The 18,525-nt window shown below is 36.2% G+C and overlaps 1 protein-coding gene and 1 non-coding gene across 2 annotated transcripts; one reads left to right on the forward strand and one right to left on the reverse strand.

Annotated features, from left to right (window-relative positions):
• Nucleotides 1–1,980: 1,980 nt before the first annotated feature.
• On the forward strand, nt 1,981–14,866 carry LOC119799139 (interleukin-17 receptor A). Its single transcript, XM_038308925.1, has 11 exons — nt 1,981–2,216; nt 2,334–2,355; nt 6,715–6,855; nt 7,002–7,120; nt 10,554–10,671; nt 10,977–11,024; nt 11,116–11,261; nt 12,690–12,755; nt 12,855–12,924; nt 12,999–13,094; nt 13,177–14,866. Exons 1-11 carry the CDS (start codon nt 2,103–2,105, stop codon nt 14,100–14,102), a joined length of 1,866 nt encoding a protein of 621 aa, XP_038164853.1. The 5' UTR covers nt 1,981–2,102; the 3' UTR covers nt 14,103–14,866.
• Nucleotides 14,867–18,219: 3,353 nt separating this feature from the next.
• On the reverse strand, nt 18,220–18,301 carry trnas-gcu. The gene has a single exon. It is a non-coding gene; the product is annotated as a tRNA-Ser (tRNA).
• Between the last annotated feature and the right edge of the window lie 224 nt (nt 18,302–18,525).

Here is an 18,525-nt window from a genome sequence, read left to right on the forward strand (position 1 = left end):
TTAAAAAGAATGAAAAAAAAAATAGGAATAAAATCCCAGATAAAGATGGACCACTGCAGCAACACTTCCCTACTTGCCTTCTGCTGATGTAATGCAGTAGAGTGGAGAAAAAAAGCAAAAATTGCAACCGAAAACTAGACCTCATTATGATAAAGACACATATAAAAAACCAACACTTTCTTTCTTAAAAATTTGTTTGCTTTAATTAGTTTTGAAAAACTCTTACAGTTTCAGATAGTTTTTAGTTTTTGTTTGTTTGCAAGGTCGGTTTTTTTTTCGTATTTCAGTTAACAACTTTTTTCATTATTCATCTTTTTTGTATTTCTTTTTTAGCTAACGATAGCAATAATAACCCTGGTCTGGACTTTGACTGGGCCAATGTAATTTAAATGTAATTAAAAGGTTCTAATGAGTTTTCTGTTTAGCTCCATCCATCCTCCAGTAAACTCAGACCAGGGAAAAGGACAAGTGTTAAATCACTGCATAGCTTTTGCAGATGTTGCACACTGGAATGATGGAGATGTCAATTCATGCATTGGTTATAAATGCACACATTAACATACGAGCAGGCATACATAAGTCTGACATGCTTTACAACGGTCCACTAAGTTACACATGTTCCCAAAACTGACTCTTAGGAACCCTTGCTGCATTTGTGCCTGTTCAAATTGAACTTATTTCAAGCTTAATTCCCTCTCTGCCAAAATATTAAGTGTCTTTATCTATGCAACCTAACATGTAAACTGAAATACAAGTGCTTTTTAATTATAAAACAAAACAGAATATTTAAAGGGAGTCACAGATATTCTTTAAAGGAAAAAAGGCGGGTAACTGTTTCTATTTTTTTGTTCTATTTTTACAATTATTTCCTTCTAACCTTTCTCTACTAAAGAAAATATTTGTGTAGAGAAGAACAGGTGCAATATTTTCCAAAAATAAACAGAATCGTAATATCAGTTTGAGCATTATGCATACAGCAAAGAACTGCCTGGATTGCAATATGTTTTAGCAAGTTAAACGTCTTGCATTCAGGAAGTGAATGCCTTCAATTTGAGACCCCTATTGAAAGAAACATAAAAAGGTAAAGGAAGTCAAAATAAAGTTAAGATCAACAAGTTCAAATGCCGTTTAGAGGCAACATTTTTCAATGAATCTGGATAAACTACTTATCTGGTATCAATCCTGCAATGAATCAATCGTGGGAAGACGAGAAGAACGAGAATCCTTTTGGCAAATTTCTGTCAAAATGTATTTATTGTAATGCTATACTAATATGCAATGTTCTCTAACAATAAATTAATATAAATAAATAAAAAAATCCACCAAACACTTGTGTTCAGATTTCCTGTCATCCTGAAGCCCTTCTTTGGCACCATCTTTTTCACTAGATGTCGATTTTTGCAGCTCATGCAGTCACAGTACTTTGAGTCACACTGTGACTCAAAGCAGAGTTAGATGCTGATAATCCAATTAGATAATCTAACCCTACTATAGAAATTTACAGTACTTTGTGTTTTACATTATATCCCATTTAAGTACATCGAAGCTTGTGGCATTTAATGACGAAATGTAAAAAAATGTATATGTTCAAATTGAATATTTTCTTTACCAATCTTCTGAAATCAGTTATTCTGTTTATCTCATTTTGCTGGTTGAAGTTAGTCTGAATGATTTGTTTTCAAGCAAATAAACCTGGATGGGTTGTGACCAAAGATAAAAGAACAGTAAAAAAAATAAAAAAAGTGTCAGTTACTGCTCTCTAGTGGCCTCTAAAATGATGTGAGAGGTAAATGTGCCACTGGGACTAATTTACACACCTCACACTCTTCACTGAGAAAACGTCACAATAAATAATGACGACCATGTTTCTGTATTATGTTTTCTTCTCTGTAACAGTGAAGAACCACAGAAGAGAACGCCTTCTTCCTGTGTTACTCAGAAGTAAGAACCTGATAAAAATCAGACAATTCAGACTAAAGGCAGACAACTGAGCTCCAATCCTGCTCGAATGATTATTTAACTTTCTAGAACTGATCATATAAACATCTGCAGCAGCCCAAATGTTTTGATCATTTTCTTTTTACCAAGTGTTGGAAAGTAACATGATCTACGCTATGATGATTATTTTGTCTTTGTTCATTTTCAGTTTGCTGGTTGGACCCACAGCATCAACAACCTCATCTCTAAGGATTTTGAACTTTCTCTGCAATCAAACGGTAAAATTCAAAAATTCAAGTCTTGACTTTAAATTAAGCTTGTAATTTTACTCATATAAGCAAAAATTTATTGAAGTCATGTATTTTTTTTCTTTGTTGAATCCTTTGCATTTACAGGGCCTTAGCAATTGCAAAATTTGTAAGTATAATATATCTTTCAATATGTTTAAAGGGTTACAAAGATTTGTTCCTCAAATTATCCTTTCTAGGAAACATTTTTTTCTGTTTTAAACTATTTCAAATGAGCCAAAGAGAGAAAAAAGATTATATATTTATATATATATATATATATATATATATATATATATATATATATATATATATATATATATATATATATATATATATATATATATATATATATATTGATATATATACTGTATATATATTGATATATATTGACATATATGTATACAAAGTGCATATCCAATTTAATCCCTTTGCTCGTGGTCCAGTGTTTGATTTAAAGGGCAAAAGACACTCTTCCTGTGCAAATTAACTATTTCTGTACATGATGGCGCTCAGTAATTTTTATATATGTTTATAATACAGAGGAAAAAAACACGATAATGAACTATTTAAGTAAATAGTTTTCATAAAACTTCTTTCATGTTTCACAAATTTGTCACTTAAAGGGCCAGTGGCTCTGACACGGTCACACACTGTTGTTAAAATGAAACATGATTTAGAAAGATGACAAACACTTTTCCTTTTTAATATATAATATGACTTACTCAGTAAAAACAAAAAAAATCCATTGCCATGGAAAAACTGTCCAAGGGTTTGTGTTAAGTTGTAAAAATCGTAAAAAAGTTTAAATGGTTCTTATCAAACAAAGTTATTTATCAGGAGAAAGACACCAAAAAGATTTGACTGTTCTATGTTGCCATAGCTGTGAAGACCAATATTTCACTAATAGTTGGAGAAGATGTCGACAACAGAGACATGATTAAAACTGCAGATTTTTCCAGACTTGGTGAAAAACAAAAGTGGAACTTCTCGGTAAGGCCGCCATGAGATAGACTGAGTGAGCAGGAGCTTCAGGAACATTATGCTCCTGCATTGTCTTCCAGTCGGACTGAGGATTAGATTTAAAAGATGAAGGTTCTACCAAAGAAAACAGGTTGTTAAAATCTCCCAGAATTCTCTGGGAACATGTGCCATGGTCAGAGATGGGAAGTAACGAAGTACAAATACTTCATTACTGTACTCAAGTATATTTTTCTGATATTTTTACTTTACTTTACTACTTATTTTTATGGCGACTTTTTACTTCTACTCCTTACATTTTTACACAAATATCTGTACTTTCTACTCCTTACATTTTTAAAAATTGGCTCGTTACTTTAGTTTTGAATCATTTCAATGGAGTTACCGTTATTATTTTTCACGTCATCAATACCAAATTCAATCTAATTGGATGAGAATCTACGTTGCATTTGACGCACCACTACAAGATGAATCGACAGATTCGGCCGTATTCATTCGCGGCAAATCATTGCAGCTTGGTGGCGGTGGCGTTAGCATAGTAGTATGGATGACGAGATGATTGAAAATGAACACAACGGAGATCTAGTCCTATTGGCAGACATCCATTTAAAATGTAGGCAACGGCATGAAAAAAGTGGTTTCTACTTTTACTTTTATACTTTAAGTAAATTTACAAGCCTGTACTTTGTTACTTTTACTTGATTAAAGAAGTTTAATCAGTACTTCCACTTTTACCAGAGTACTTTTTAACACAAGTATCTGTACTTTTACTTAAGTACGGAAAGTGAGTACTTTTGCCATCTCTGGCCATGGTCTGTTGGAACCAACAGAAGCATAAGTCCAGACTGAACAGGCAGGGAACTTTGAAACCAAAATGAGGAGACACTTGGGTAGAACATAGATACAAAATGAAGAGAATCCAGCAAATACGAATAGCAAAGGAAGTACATATATGACAGGAAGAAACAACGAATGGGCTTATCACTGATCTCTATTTATTCCCTGGATTGCTGATAGCCCGAAAAAAAGTGAAACCTTCTCCCACTGAGATACACAGTAAAAATGCCTATGTATGTAGCATTTGGCTGCAAAAAAAAAGCAGTTTGTTGGTGTGGGAAGACGTTTCACGTGTAATTTCACACTCAGTCGATGTACTAACCAAGAAAATCCATATATACACCAATGTATCCCATAGTATAGTATGTAGCGTAACATTAGTCTGGCTATCTCAGACTGACTCGAAGACATTGGCGGAGTTAGCCACTGTCATTGTGTCTAACATTAGAAAATATAAGGTAGAGTAAATAGAAAATAATTCACTGTGAAATATCAATGTAGTAGTTTTTGATTAAATTGATGATACTGTTGTATTTTGAGTGTTTGTTGTATATTTAATTTGAAAAAGTCATGTGCTGAAATATATTGCATGTTATATTGATGAGAAAAAAGCAACTCGAACACTTTTAAAGGCTAACGCTGTCATGATTTAGTCAAGAGCTCGGACCCACATGCAGATAAACAATCCAGAGAGACAAGGGGAAAAGTTTAACAGGTTTTATTGAGAAGTTTTGTGGAGATTCCAGTGTTGCTCTGATCACCGCTTAACCGGAACTAAAATGTGAGGGGAAGACACTGCGTTTAGTTCAGGTTCAGTGGGAAAATTGATTCTTGAACTTGAAGAGGAAGAAAGGTAGGCAGACTCACGTTTCCAGAGAATTGGTTGACTCTTAGACTCCAGTAGGTGAGGAATGTGTTCCGGTATTTGTCTCATACGGTGCAGGGCGGACAGGGTTACCCAGAATGCGGTTGCTTGTAGATGAACGGAGAAGACTGATTGCCACTATGTTTTCCTGCGGTACTTGAACGGACCGTGGTGCAGATGAATCCTTTGGGATGAATTCCTCGGGGGAAAGTGGATCCAAACCTCGAGTTTGTATCCCCAGCTCAGTATGAAGCTCAGTAGATCCTTCCAGGGAGAGAAGGTCCGAAAATCCAGTTTGCAGGATGATTTCCTGTCGAGAGGCAAAAACAAAAAAGACAACAATGTTAAGACTCAGGTTGACAAAGACTCAGTTTGACTCAGCAAAACTCAGCTTGGCTAGAGTACCCAAAACTCGCAAACACTCTGGCATCGAGGTAGTGGCAATCAGCAGCTTAAGAGCACTCCGTTAACGAGGTAACCCCTTGCAGGTGTGTGAGGAGGAGAATCAGAACCAGGTGCCGCCTGGTGGAGGAAGGAAGACAAACACACAAAAGCACAGACTACACAGACTGGAGTCCTAACAAATGCACAGGCACAGCATAAAAGTATATAGCATTATGCATGCACAATTTGCAAAATAGAAAAATTCTATAGCATTAACAGACATGTACTGGTAATTCAGTCTTGATGTAAAATCTTGAAATCATGCCTAATATGTAATTACCGTACCACAACAATGTAATCAATACATGTCTATTACATGTACATCATCAATCAAGCACTTTCGGCACATGTGTATTATTATGCTCCATCAACACATTCATTTTGTTGTGATGGGTTTGTATGATATGTCATGTTACATAATTTATAGACTTCATTGACTTCATAATGACAATGCAATGTGATGTGCCTAGTTAAAGTAAGTTAAAGTACTCTACTTATTTAGTGAAACAGCAAGTGTGTGTCAAAGTCATGAATTTATCTTTATTTAAGAAAATCATTGTTATTTGATGCTGTAACGCAGTTATTGTTTACATTGTGACCTGTCTAACTAGGGAGTACCAAGAGTGGCAACTGGTGACTTCACCTCAACCCCGTAGAAACAACGGGCAATCAGCAATCCAGTGAATGAATAAAGATCAGTGGGGCTAATCAGTTGATAGGGAGCAGGTGTGGACTGGAAAAACTAAAAAAGGAGTTAAGGGGGGGGAAGGGACGACAGATCTAAATGTAACTGGGAAAGAATTTAAATGAAGCTAAATGTAATAAAACAAATGACTACAACTAAAAGCAAAGCGATAAATACATAATGCCAAAGATGTTAAAAACAGATAACTGAAAGAAATAAGGGAGAGTAAAACTAAGAATTAGAAAATAGCATAAATCTTTACAAACACAGAGTAACATAAAATGAAGCATTACTGAGAACCCAAAATGAAAACTTAAACAGAACCAAAAATTTCAGAAAGGGCAGAATCATGACTCATGCTCTTTGATGGAATAAGTCAAGGGCCAAAAAATGTTGTAGGGTTAATGCCTTGCAGACGGATCTACAAATAATAATAATAATAATACAAATTCAGTTTTGACCTAAAAGCTTTAGTTTTAGGAGTGCTGTAAAGCCAAAGATGAAGAATTACTTTCTTTTCAGCATCATAGTGAGTAAAAGCATCTTTGCATTATCTGTATATAATCCACCTTGGTCTAACTTTGCTTGCTTAAAATCCATGAATGTTAGCCGTGCTGTGTAGATTTTTATGAGGAACTTCCTGTAGTATATTTTCATATAAAACTCTTCAATGTCAGCCAACTGCTTAGACATGGATAAGGTCCCTCCACTGGATTCTTGCACTGGCCCGCTGTGGGATTCTGTGAAAATAAAAACCAGCATGGACCTAGATGGGATTGTTCCTGTTGTGAATGTGGGTTGGAAACTTCAAGCTGATGGTGAGTCCTGGTTTAAACAAAAAACTTTTGTGTTTTAGTTTTCTTTGTAGATTATGCTGTGAGGTGTGATGTTTTTAATCAGTGCATTGATAAAATAACCCAATAAAGAATCGCTTCACAGACTGCTCTCTGTTTTATCTTCACAGCGTCCATTTCCATAATTTTAGGCTCAGAGATAAAGGTTATAGATGAAAATACCAATCAAAGTGTCTGCGTTCAGTTTCGTTTCTCCATTATAAATGTACTGAACCCAAACTACGAAAAGGTAAAAGAAGTTTCTGTTTTGTTTGTAAATGTAATGTCCCTGTTGTTCGTGGTTTTTTTATTTAGCCCTCTGCTTTCATGCCTTTTAATTTTCACATTGTTCTGCTCACCTGGGATTTCATCCATCTCAATTAGGAGGATTTGAGAAACATAACATTTGTTTTGATAATTAAATAATTATGAAAAGTTGCTGATTTGTTATTTATCCACCAATATCCCTTAAAGTATAAGAAAAGATTTGATTTTAGTGCATCTGTGAATAAGTAAAAGCTAGATACTGTACCTTTAGTGTTTCTTAAAAAAAAAAAAACTTTTTTTATATTTTATTTTTTCCTTTTTGCTTTTAAAGCACAATTAGAAAGACAAAATGAAAGAGCAAAAAGTTCATACTTGTTACTGGAGCAAGAAAAAAGCTTTAAAGGTATTTCTTTTCAAGTAGATCTTAATGTAATTAATTTTTTACCTTTGAAAAAAATCAATTAAACTTTTTAATTTGTTCAGAGAGATTTCTTTTCTCAGGAGTAAAATCATCAGCTGGAAAAATTTGAGCATTACTCCGTTCACTTTTTTGACTATAAAACTTAGAAAAATATAAATTAATCATAAATTAGGAAAACTTTAATTTAAATTCTGATCACTACAAAGGGAATCTATAGGAAACCTTATAAATAATGCTTATTTATTCATCATAACTGTTTGCTTAACAAGAAGCTTGCGACTTCTGGAATTTTAATATATAAAACATTAGATTTCTGATATGATTTTCCAAAAACTTATGATTAGATGATGTTACTGTTTCTATGCAGAGTAAATGGTATAGGAAACAAAGTCTCTCCTGTATATTGTTATATGCACACCATCCTGAATAATTGGTTAAGCACTGCAACGGATGTGATTACTCTGTGCACAAACTGTAGGATATCTCTCCATGAAGCAGTGTGTCAGGTGTTTCGGTCATAAAAAAGAAACCCTGCAATGATTTGGATTTTTTTTATCCCAGAAAATAAACCACTTTTAATTGTGGTGTTGTTTTTTTTGATAATCCAGGTTGGCAGCCATATTGGAAATTTAAGGTCAAATTTCTCTTAATTAGCACTTATCTTCTTCTATTCAAAATGACCTCCATTCAAGTTTATTACTTTTAATAATACTAGACATGTACATAAATCAAAGAGCAAACACAGCAGTCCGGTTTGTGCATCATTTTGAAATTCCTCTACTTTGGTCAATTGTGCTTCCTCTCACACATAAAACTGCTGACATACTTTATACAGTATAACACTTTTGTCAATTTAGTTACAAACTGAGGTTAGGGTTCAAGTTTGCCTTGTTTCTACAAAGTGAATGATTCTGAACTTACTTTGAAATACGGATATTAAATATACTTATTGGAGACATCAGTGACCTGCGTTAGGAAGTGGCAAACCAGCTAAGGAGTAAGCCATTGAACCAAAGTACAGTGCCCTGCTAACTTTTATTGGATGTTGCACATTTCGCAACATTTTAAACACAGGTATTAACGCATTTTTATGGGATTTTTTGTGTAAGACCAGCAAAAGTAGCTGGAAAATTATTGTTTTTTACAGACTTGGGGAGCTTTGTTGCACTTAAAATTAAAAGTTGGCTAAAAAAAAGAAAAGAATTGCCAGGTTTTGCCAATTTTCAAGGATTGGCTTTATTTTTTTCAATAACTTTTTTATAAACGGTAAGTTTGAATGCGTGAAGCCTCAAACCCTGGCCTTATCCTGGTGGTAGATAAACCTCCACTCACTTAAGCTTTTTTTTCAGCCATAGTATCATCTCCTGAGCATGACACTACAGCAAATGTCAGCATTTACATGTGTTGATGGTGATTAACCCTGTTCGGTTGGTATATCCTGACATGAAGCTTGCCTACTTCAGAAAGAAAGAATTGTATTCTTATCAGTCTCTATAAAAGGCATGTTGAGCTGCCCTATAAACAGATTCCCCCACCTGGTACCATGGGCTTCTCTGCTGCTCTAAACATTTTGTGTTTTGTCCAGATTGTTGGTTTAGGACCATAAAGTCATTATTGCATTTCCATTTGTGCCATATTTGTTCGATTTTCCTAACCCTGCGTACAACTCCTCATCCCCAACTTGTTGTGAACTGTCAGCTGTTTTACTGGATCATCATGCTGCTGTTTTTTTTTTTTTTTTTTTTTCCTCAGTTTACCTCATTAAGTTACAAACAAATCAGCTGTTTACTAATTTTGCTCATTTCTGAAAGAAGTTTGTTTTGCTGCATTTTAATTATGATTTAGTTCTTAATTGTTAATAAAGCTAAAACCTTGCATTATTTTACTTCCACTTGACAAGTCAACCCAGTCTCATGGGAAAATGTACCCCCACTACGTTGGTCCACACTGCAAAACGTAGTGGAGGTACATTAATGGCCATTTTTTTGTGGCACTGTTACATTTCTTCTGCCTATACGCTTTCTATTGTTTTACGTCCTAGTCACGTGACTTTCAAGATTCCAGCTGGGAGAGGAAAAAAATATATATAGATGGCCGACATTCGCTCATTTTTTTGTGGAAAGATTAATAACTTGAGTTTGTTTTTGCATTAAAACGAGTTTTGATTACATTTCTAGTGAGAAATGTATAGTTTGTTGCCAGAATATTTACTCAGGGAATGTACATATTCACTTGCTTGTTCGTTTCTTGCAAAGATTTTTCAAGATAATGTGAAAATGTAACGTTTTGGTATAAACATGGCCGAGATTTCTCTAACTTTTAGTGGGAAAATCAATAATTTCAATCAGTTTCTGCATTTAAATGGGTTTTGATTACATTTATAGCGAGAAGTGTAGGGTTTATTTACATAATATTTACTTCGTGAACATACATAATCACCCGCTTGCTAGTTTTTGCTACGGTTTTTCGGATCTCTTCAGGATTATGTGACGTAAAACAATAGAAAGCGTATAGGCAGAAGAAATGTAACAGTGCCACAAAAAAATGCCCATTAATGTACCTCCACTACGTTTTGCAGTGTGGACCAAGGTAGTGGGGGTACATTTTCCCATGAGACTGGGTTGGACAAGTATGTGCTACTCTAACTCGTACTGTAGCATGAAGTCAAAATGAAATGTGGGGTAAAATCGTTGGTATGTTACAATCATATAAACTTTTATGGCTTACAACATTCAAGCTTCTGTATGGCATCAAATCGCAGCTTGCTTTCTGCTGATGGATTGATTGTCTGCTTTCGTTTCTGTCTTTTGGAAATCTTAGTATCATAGCTGATAAAAATATTTTTACATATCACACAAACATCTTGTAAATTGGATTAGAATTACATTTGATGTGAATGTGCATTATTTAGCTAAGCTGAATTAAACAGAATTGAATGTTACATATTCTTTTTTTTTATCCATATACATAACATTGTTTTATTTTTTTTCCAAAGTGGAACTTCTCCTTGGATGTTGTTGTAGAGCCTGAGCATACATACACCTTAGAAGTGTTTAATTTTCCTGAATCTGAGAAGGGACATCATAGGATCACAGGAAACATTACCGTACCAGGTAAAAACCTTCAGATTCCAACTATAATCGCAATTATTTCAAATCTGTAGCCCTGCAACTGTTTTTTCATTGTAAAAGAGACAACTTTAGAACAGTAATTTACATTTAATCTGAACATATTTTACTGAAATACAGTTAATGCATGAAATTATTGCATTAGGATTACTGCTTAATACTTTTTTGTCCAGCTACTTTATTTATGTTTTTTTTTTTTTCATTTAAAATGTGTTATGAAATAAGTCTATTTGTAATAATAGTAATAAATATCAGATATAATCTTTTTTTATTATTTATAAACCGGCCAGGATGTGAAGACAAGAGAATCAAAGAGGCCCAGCTGTGTCAGGAGAACGGTAAATAATTTGTTTATCCTGTTTTTATGCCTAACAAAGTAGATTAAGGACCTAAACACAAGCTGCTTCTGTTTGTCTTTGGATAACTTAGGTAGTCTGTGGGATCCCAAAATAACGGCTGTTGCCTCTGAGAATAAAAATATGGTTTTTGTGGGATTTAACTCATCGGAGTATTCAGAGAGATACCGAGTTCTCATCCAGAGTGGCAATCGGAATTGTTCTGAGTGGGTGTCCAAGGTATAGAGATGCATCTCAAATCATGCTACATCATCTGAAATGTGTTTCTGTTATCCAGGAATTAAAATGTAATTTTAAAGTCTCTTTACAGACAGAGTTATGTGATGATGTCTCAAATGTTATATGATGATATGAAATAGGTGACATTTTATTAGAAAATGAATTTTAATAAAGAACTTTAAAAAAAGGTGACCATACACCCTACAAACCTGCATCCTTAAGTTACGTGACACATGTGTCAATAGTCAGTGGGAGAAAGCCCTCTTTTCAAATAAAGCTAATTCAATCTGAAAAACAAACATTAAGAGAAAAGACAATTAGGAGAAATTTATTGATACAATTACTTTGTCTTTGGTGCTCAGACCTCGGCAGGAAACATGGAGCTTAATTTTGATAGATATGCATGAACAGAATCAAAGAATAGGGCTGTCCCCCCACCCCCCCGGCCTGAAACTGGGGTTTATGGGGAGATCCAGTGGACTGCGTGAGCTGATACTAGAGCTTCAATCAGGGACCTGGAAGATGGAAGTCCAGTTCGGATAACACAGGTTGAGAGAACCTGTCCATGATAAGAAAGTATAAAGCGACAGTGGAGAGGAAAAACTCACCGTTGGGAAGAAACCTCTGGCAGAATTGGGCTCAACATGGCGGTCTTCTGCCAGACCGGTTAAGATGAGACAGGGAACGCAGTAAGAGTCCGGGAGAATGAAACTCTAATGAAGCTTTAGCTACGATGGTAGAGGAGGAGCTGGAGGTGGGTTAAAACGGTGTCACACAGGAGCAGACAAGTGCATATCGGAGGCCTTTTAAGATGAACCTGGATGCCGATTGGCTTTCGTTGAGGTGTGGTTTAGAGCTAATTGGCTGTGCCGCAGGTGGATGTAGGAAAGGAATGAGTTTCTTCAGTTGAACTTCCCCCTAGTCTCCATATTTTGCTTTTCCTTTGAGACCAGGAGTTTGAGGAGTTAGCCTTAACCAAATCAAATTAGCCTAAATTTGAGTGAGAAGCTTCCACAGTCAGGAATGGTGACCTACAGTTGTTTAGTCCGTTGTGTTTTATTAGTTTGAACACACCAGCAGGAAAGCTCTCTGAATACCAACACAGTTCTTGTTTGTTTTGTTTTTATCCAAATCATTCGGTGTGTCAATACTAATCTCCTTTGTCTCTTTATTTGTTTAACCATTACTTAATTTGTTGCTAAAACTGCATGAAATAGTTAGTATATATTTTGTTTTATTGCTCTAGTATTTATGTCGTTCATTGTACAAGCTTTTCTCTCTCAAATAAGTGAAAATAAGTTCACTTCAATTTGCTTGAGATGCGCCTGTAAGAATATCATCTGTGACTGTAAATGACTGGGGTAAAAACTCCTAAATCATTTCTTTTTGAGGAGAGAAGCTACTATATTCTGTTCTTTAAATCAACAGGAAAACAGAACATTTCTGAATGTGACGTTGATTTGTGATTTATCACCAGGAGAAACAATAATTATGGTGAGACGCATTTCAACAAGCTGCATGTTTATAAAGTACAATTTCCAGTTAAGAAAACAAGATAAGAGCTTCTATAACTGTTTATCGTTTATTTAATAGATCCAGCCAGTTTTTATTCGCTGCAAGACAAACTGTAAAACTGTGAGGAAAAGTGTTCGACTGTGGCAAAGTAAGTCGCATAACTTTCCAATTCCAAAATGATGTCTTTCTCTCTACTTTTGATTTTCTTTCTTAATATTTCAGCGCAGGAACGCAGCTGGTCTTTTCAGATATCTATTGGACTGCTGCTGATCTTCGTTTGCTTTCTTGTTTACCTACTGCACAAAGCATCTCATGAAGGTTAGCTTTCTTTTAAATTCACCAGCCTAATAAGAACAGCTTTTAACGATAATAATAAATGGTGACTTTGTTTTTATCCCAGGATCTCAAACTACACCTACGTCTGCTGACAATCAACAGCCAGAGATTTTTCAGGTCCAAGAGAGAAAACGTGTCCTGATCCTTTACTCCCTCGACCACCTGTTATATAAGAACATTGTTCTGAAGTTTTCTGCCTTCCTTGCTGCCAAATGTGGCACAGATGTGATTCTGGACCTGCTGGATTTAACCAGATTGGGAGTACTGGGGAGCATCCAGTGGCTCGAGTGGCACAAGGAGCGAATAGAGAGCTCTTCAGATAAGATATTAATTCTTTGCTCCCAAGGAGTACAGGTTAAATGGAGAGCTATGTGTGGAGGCCAGCAGGTTTTTTTAAAAGAAGATGCCCTCTCGCCTGTTGGTGACACGCTCACGCCTTCCCTCACTCTCTTGGTGCCTCATTTTATCCGGGCTGCATCATTTGAAAAGTATATTGTTGCTTATTTTGATGATGTTTGTTCTGAGGAAGATATTCCTTTGCCTTTCAAGATTACAGTTCGCTACAAGCTGATGAAACAGTTTGAGGAGGTGTTCTTCCGAATCCTGAACACAGAAAAACATGAACCAGGCCGTGTGAAGCGAATCGATGGACTCTCGGAGGACACATACCACGAGTGCCCCTCAGGAAGGGCCCTTAGAGATGCTATAGAGGCTTTCCGTAGGTATCAATCTGAGCACCCAGACTGGTTCCAGGAGGAGTTACTGGAAGGCCCAGAGCTGGAAGATGATGAGGCCAGAAATGAAAACAATATTTCAAAAACAGACCAAGTAAAATATTATTTGCTTAATTCGGTCCAAATTATCAGTGACATGACATTTCAAGACAGTATTATGACAGTAAAGAAAACAATGGTTCAACTGACTGAACCCCATCAGATGTGCTCAACCCTGGAGTTCAACTCTCACACTGAAGGGATTCAGCTGCTATAGTAACAAGTTATTTTCCATCATTATTATCAATATTTTAATCCCAGCTTGATTCAAAGAGGCAATCTACAGAAGATGATAAAGATTAAGATGAAAGAGATTAAGATGATGGTCAGGCTTTGTGGTAGAGGTGTGCCATACTGGGAATTTAGGATATTGATCTGATGCCAAGTAGATACAGGGAAAGTATCACCAATACCAATGCTTTTTATTATTTAAGTTTTATAAGACCTCAAACGTGTGATGTTTTGGTGTTTATTTTGTTTTTTCTTTTTCTCATTTTGTGGAATTTTCATAAAAGAGAGCCAAAAGAAAACACATTTTTATGCATTTTTCACATAATAAAAAGTAAAAAAATATATTACGGTTTAGGGTTTATTAAACATACTGTTTGAGATAGAATTGAGAATACAAAAATAAAATAAAATGTATTTCTTTCAGTTCCTTTAATTAAAAAAAAAAATAAAAATTTTAAAGAAATTTAAAGAAATTTGACATTAACTTCAAATCTGAGCCACCGCTATTAAACTGTCTATTGCCAATTTTTTTTTAATCTGTTTTGTGTAATTGATGCTATCAGTCTTAACACATTTAATACTAATAAACAATGTTCTTGTTTTGTAGAGTTGATTTATTTTGTTCATTTTCTTTTTTCAGCTTACACTTATTATATTCCTATTATATTTTTATATCTCCTTATAATGTTTTTGTTAATCCTGTACTCTTGCTTGTTTGCTCTTTTAATACTGTCAATTTTTGAATCAATAAAATAATAATCATCAATACTAGCTTTCGTAGAGATAACAATTTTCTATTGTTTTTTTTTTGTTTTTTTTGGTGTAATTTTGAAAGATAGGAAAACACTACAATTACAAAACTCCAAAGTCACAATGCACAAATAGTTTTGAAAGCACCGTTTTGGATCAATTGGAACAAAACAGAAAGGGCTGGATTTATCAAGATCCAATTTTGCGTGCAGTAATTTGCGCTTGCAAACTGGAATTTTGCGCGAGGGGCTGAACCATGGTTTGCGGGTGATTTAACAAGAGCGATTGCGTAACTGGTGGCAGGTGCAAAACTGTTGGAGACGCCCTATTTAAATTATGGTTTTGCGCGTTTGGTGGTTTGCGGCATGGCGAGTTTGGACAGCAGAAAGCGCAAAAGGAAATTCGACCCCATGGAAATGGAGGTATTGGTGGATGAAGCCAACAAACATTTAAGTGAACTACAGCAAAAAAGTGTGACTGTCACACAGAGGAACGCTATATGTGAACAAATCTGTAATAAAGTAAACGCTGTTGGTGAAACCTTGCGAACAGTGGATGAAGTAAAAAGAAGATACCAGGATATTAGAAGGCGAACCAAAGAAAAACTGGCATATAACAAAACATCTGCGAACAAAGCAGGAGGGGGCACAGTAGATGAGATGCCTCTGACCAGCATTGAGGAACAAGTACAGCTGACGCTCTGTGAGGAGCAAATCACTGGAATTGCAGCTCCAAAATGGCAATGCTGGATAAACGAAATGTTTTGATGATCGTTTTCATTCCAAAAATATTCACACGGAGTGAAAAAATGCGTTCTCTGCGTCTCCTTGCTTCATTTCCATGTCTCCTTCTTGCGGCAATAACCGCTGCCATGTGTGCGCAATTACGCATACAGACCATTTGCACCTTCTTTTGAAACGTGTTAAATATAGAGTCAGATACCGTTAGCAAAATTGCTTTCAGGTTTGATAAATCACTTTGCGAGTGCTAAATTAATATATTTACATGTTCTCCTCCCACAAGACGCACTTTTGCGTGTAAACGCCCCACATTGCATATTCATTGCAGAAAAAGTACTAAATGGACAAGAGGCGCTATTTAGCACATTTTAAAGACCAAATCCTTTTAGCACGCTGTTGATAGATCAGTTTGTACATTTTTTTAGCGTGCGCAGTGAAATAGCTCACGTTTTAATACACGCAAACCTTTGATAGATCCGGCCCAATATGTAAAAGTTTTTTATGCCTTAGAGAACTGTGAAAGTTACAAAAAAAAATTGTTACAAAAAAAGTTTTGTCATAATAATTTTGTTGTGCCATATGCCATGATCATGCTTTTTGGACATTGGGAACCAGTATCCATGTTTCATCTTAAAATGATGACCAGAGAAGGGAATACAGTTGGTGAATAACCAGCAGTAAGATCTCTGTAACCCCCTCCCCTTTCAGCCAAGGCCTCCAAAAGCAGTCACACGAACTCCCACAGAGGTGTGACCAACCACCCCCCTCTGTGTTGAGGAAAGACAAAACCACAGAACAAACCGGATCTCCTGCTCTTTTTGCCTCCTCTCTTGCCCATGAAGCTGGGGTCCACTTCTACAGGATCTCCAGCGAAATGGAGATCCAAGGCCCATAGGGACCCAGATCTCAAGAATCATCAAGGATAAAGGCTGGTTATTCTCCTGCAGCAATGTGTCGCAGTGAGCTTGATGCAGGCACTTTTTTGATTTATGCCCAGTATTGAAGCATGGTCTGCGCTATATGCTGTGGGTCTAGATACGGCCGAGCCAGTGAGGAAGTGGGGGAGAGTTTGTCTGTCAACAGAGGGACATGATGGCAAAAAATAACAGGGATCCAGGTGGAAAAAGGGTCCCAGCATTCTCGCACACCTCGCTCTGCTAGCTGGTCCAACTTCACGAGTTGTTTTCCGCAATTTCATTCATAAAAACAAAACAAGTCGACCTCCTGTCTACGGCACTGTCTGAGGTCAGCTACAATTTAGGAGAGATGCAGCGGAGTGTCTGCAGAGGGGGCGGGGACGTCTTTTTGTTCACTGCGATCCCTACACAGACGACCTAGTTTCGAAGTATAAATCAGTATAAGTCAAAACCTTTCAGAACCAAACTGCTGCAAAACAGACCATTTGCAACTGAACGAGAAAGCCTGCCTTTATGTCAGCCACTGAGACAAACAGGACCCCTGCTCTGGGCCACTGAGACAGAGAGAGCCTGTCTTGCTGTTTAGCATGCCTGCTTATCCCTGCTTGATAGAAACTCAAGGCTACCAATGGACATGTACAAAAAGGTTTGCAGGTCTGGCTTAATTAGGGACAGAACAAACAATATGTCTTTTGATGATGTTAATCATTTCATGTGTTTACTGATGAGTAAACACGAAGCTTACAGGATGGACTGCACGCTACGCTATAGTAAAATGTGTTGAGTTGTTATTTGAAGCTTGGACAAGCTTAATTTAATAAAGCTTTAAACACTAGTATAACATTAGTGTTTACGTGTTCCTCATCTGCTCATTACATTTCCATTACCAAGTATGACCAAGAGTCATTTAGTGGAATCCTGATGTCTATTCGCTGCTAGCTATTTCAAAGAGGGTAAGGAATCATTTGACTTAAGGTTATTGGTTCTTGATTAAGCAAATCATTTAATAAAACATTATTTGGCCAAATAATGTTTTATTGACCTCATGGATTTGCATTGTGAATTGGTCTGGAAACATTCCAATTGCTTTAAATTAGTGAAAAGCTAATTTGATCATATCCCAAATTCCTCCAGATAAACTTTGGTTTTCAACACAAGATCCATCTTAAACTGTACTATGGTTTTCAAACATGTTCCCCCTTCCTCTTTGTACAAAGTAGTTTATGTTTGACTTGGAGTTTAATGATTTTTGTTAATAAACTCTTATGTTTTGAACAGAAGTTGTGGTGAATTTAGTATGTGCAGAATTAACTGTTTGACCATGATTAGTGTTCGAGTCACTCTTTCATTTATTGTTCTAACACACATCTAGTAGGGTATGTGTTCATAGACAATATATTACAGCTGAAATAATATCTGATTAAATAAGATAGGGCTTTGCACATCTTAAAGTATCAGAAAAATAAATTCCCAGCTGGCTTGGGAATTAAATAGAATATATCTTTGACCTTTATGGATCTCACATTGTTAATTTACCTCTACCGCTGTCATCGTGGGGGAGGTGAAGGGTCAAGGGTCTTGCTCAGAGACTCAGCATGGCAGTCTGCGGGAATTTGGCTCGAACTCAGAACCTCAGTCTTCGAAACGCTATGTCCTAATCACTAAGCTTCCACTTGCTCCAAAAATACTCAGAGTACGACGAGGATGGGATTCGAACCCACGCGTGCAGAGCACAATGGATTAGCAGTCCATCGCCTTAACCACTCGGCCACCTCATCTGGGATGTGTAATTCCCCAGAGTGGACCCTGTGCGGATTGAACCGGATAAGTGCAGCCTTCTCAGGACACCACTCTAACCACTAGGCCAACACTCCCCCAGTAATTCTTCTACACTTAAAAAACTGTTTTATTTCTCTCTCAAACTTAAGATTTGTACTTGCAATGCACAAATGCTTCAAAGCACTCTTCATAGCTATGCCAAGCGTGGTGGATAACCCAGGAA

Source organism: Cyprinodon tularosa, unplaced genomic scaffold, assembly GCF_016077235.1.
Source record: "Cyprinodon tularosa strain WSP-4 unplaced genomic scaffold, ASM1607723v1 ctg65, whole genome shotgun sequence".
Taxonomy (NCBI): Eukaryota; Metazoa; Chordata; class Actinopteri; order Cyprinodontiformes; family Cyprinodontidae; genus Cyprinodon; species Cyprinodon tularosa.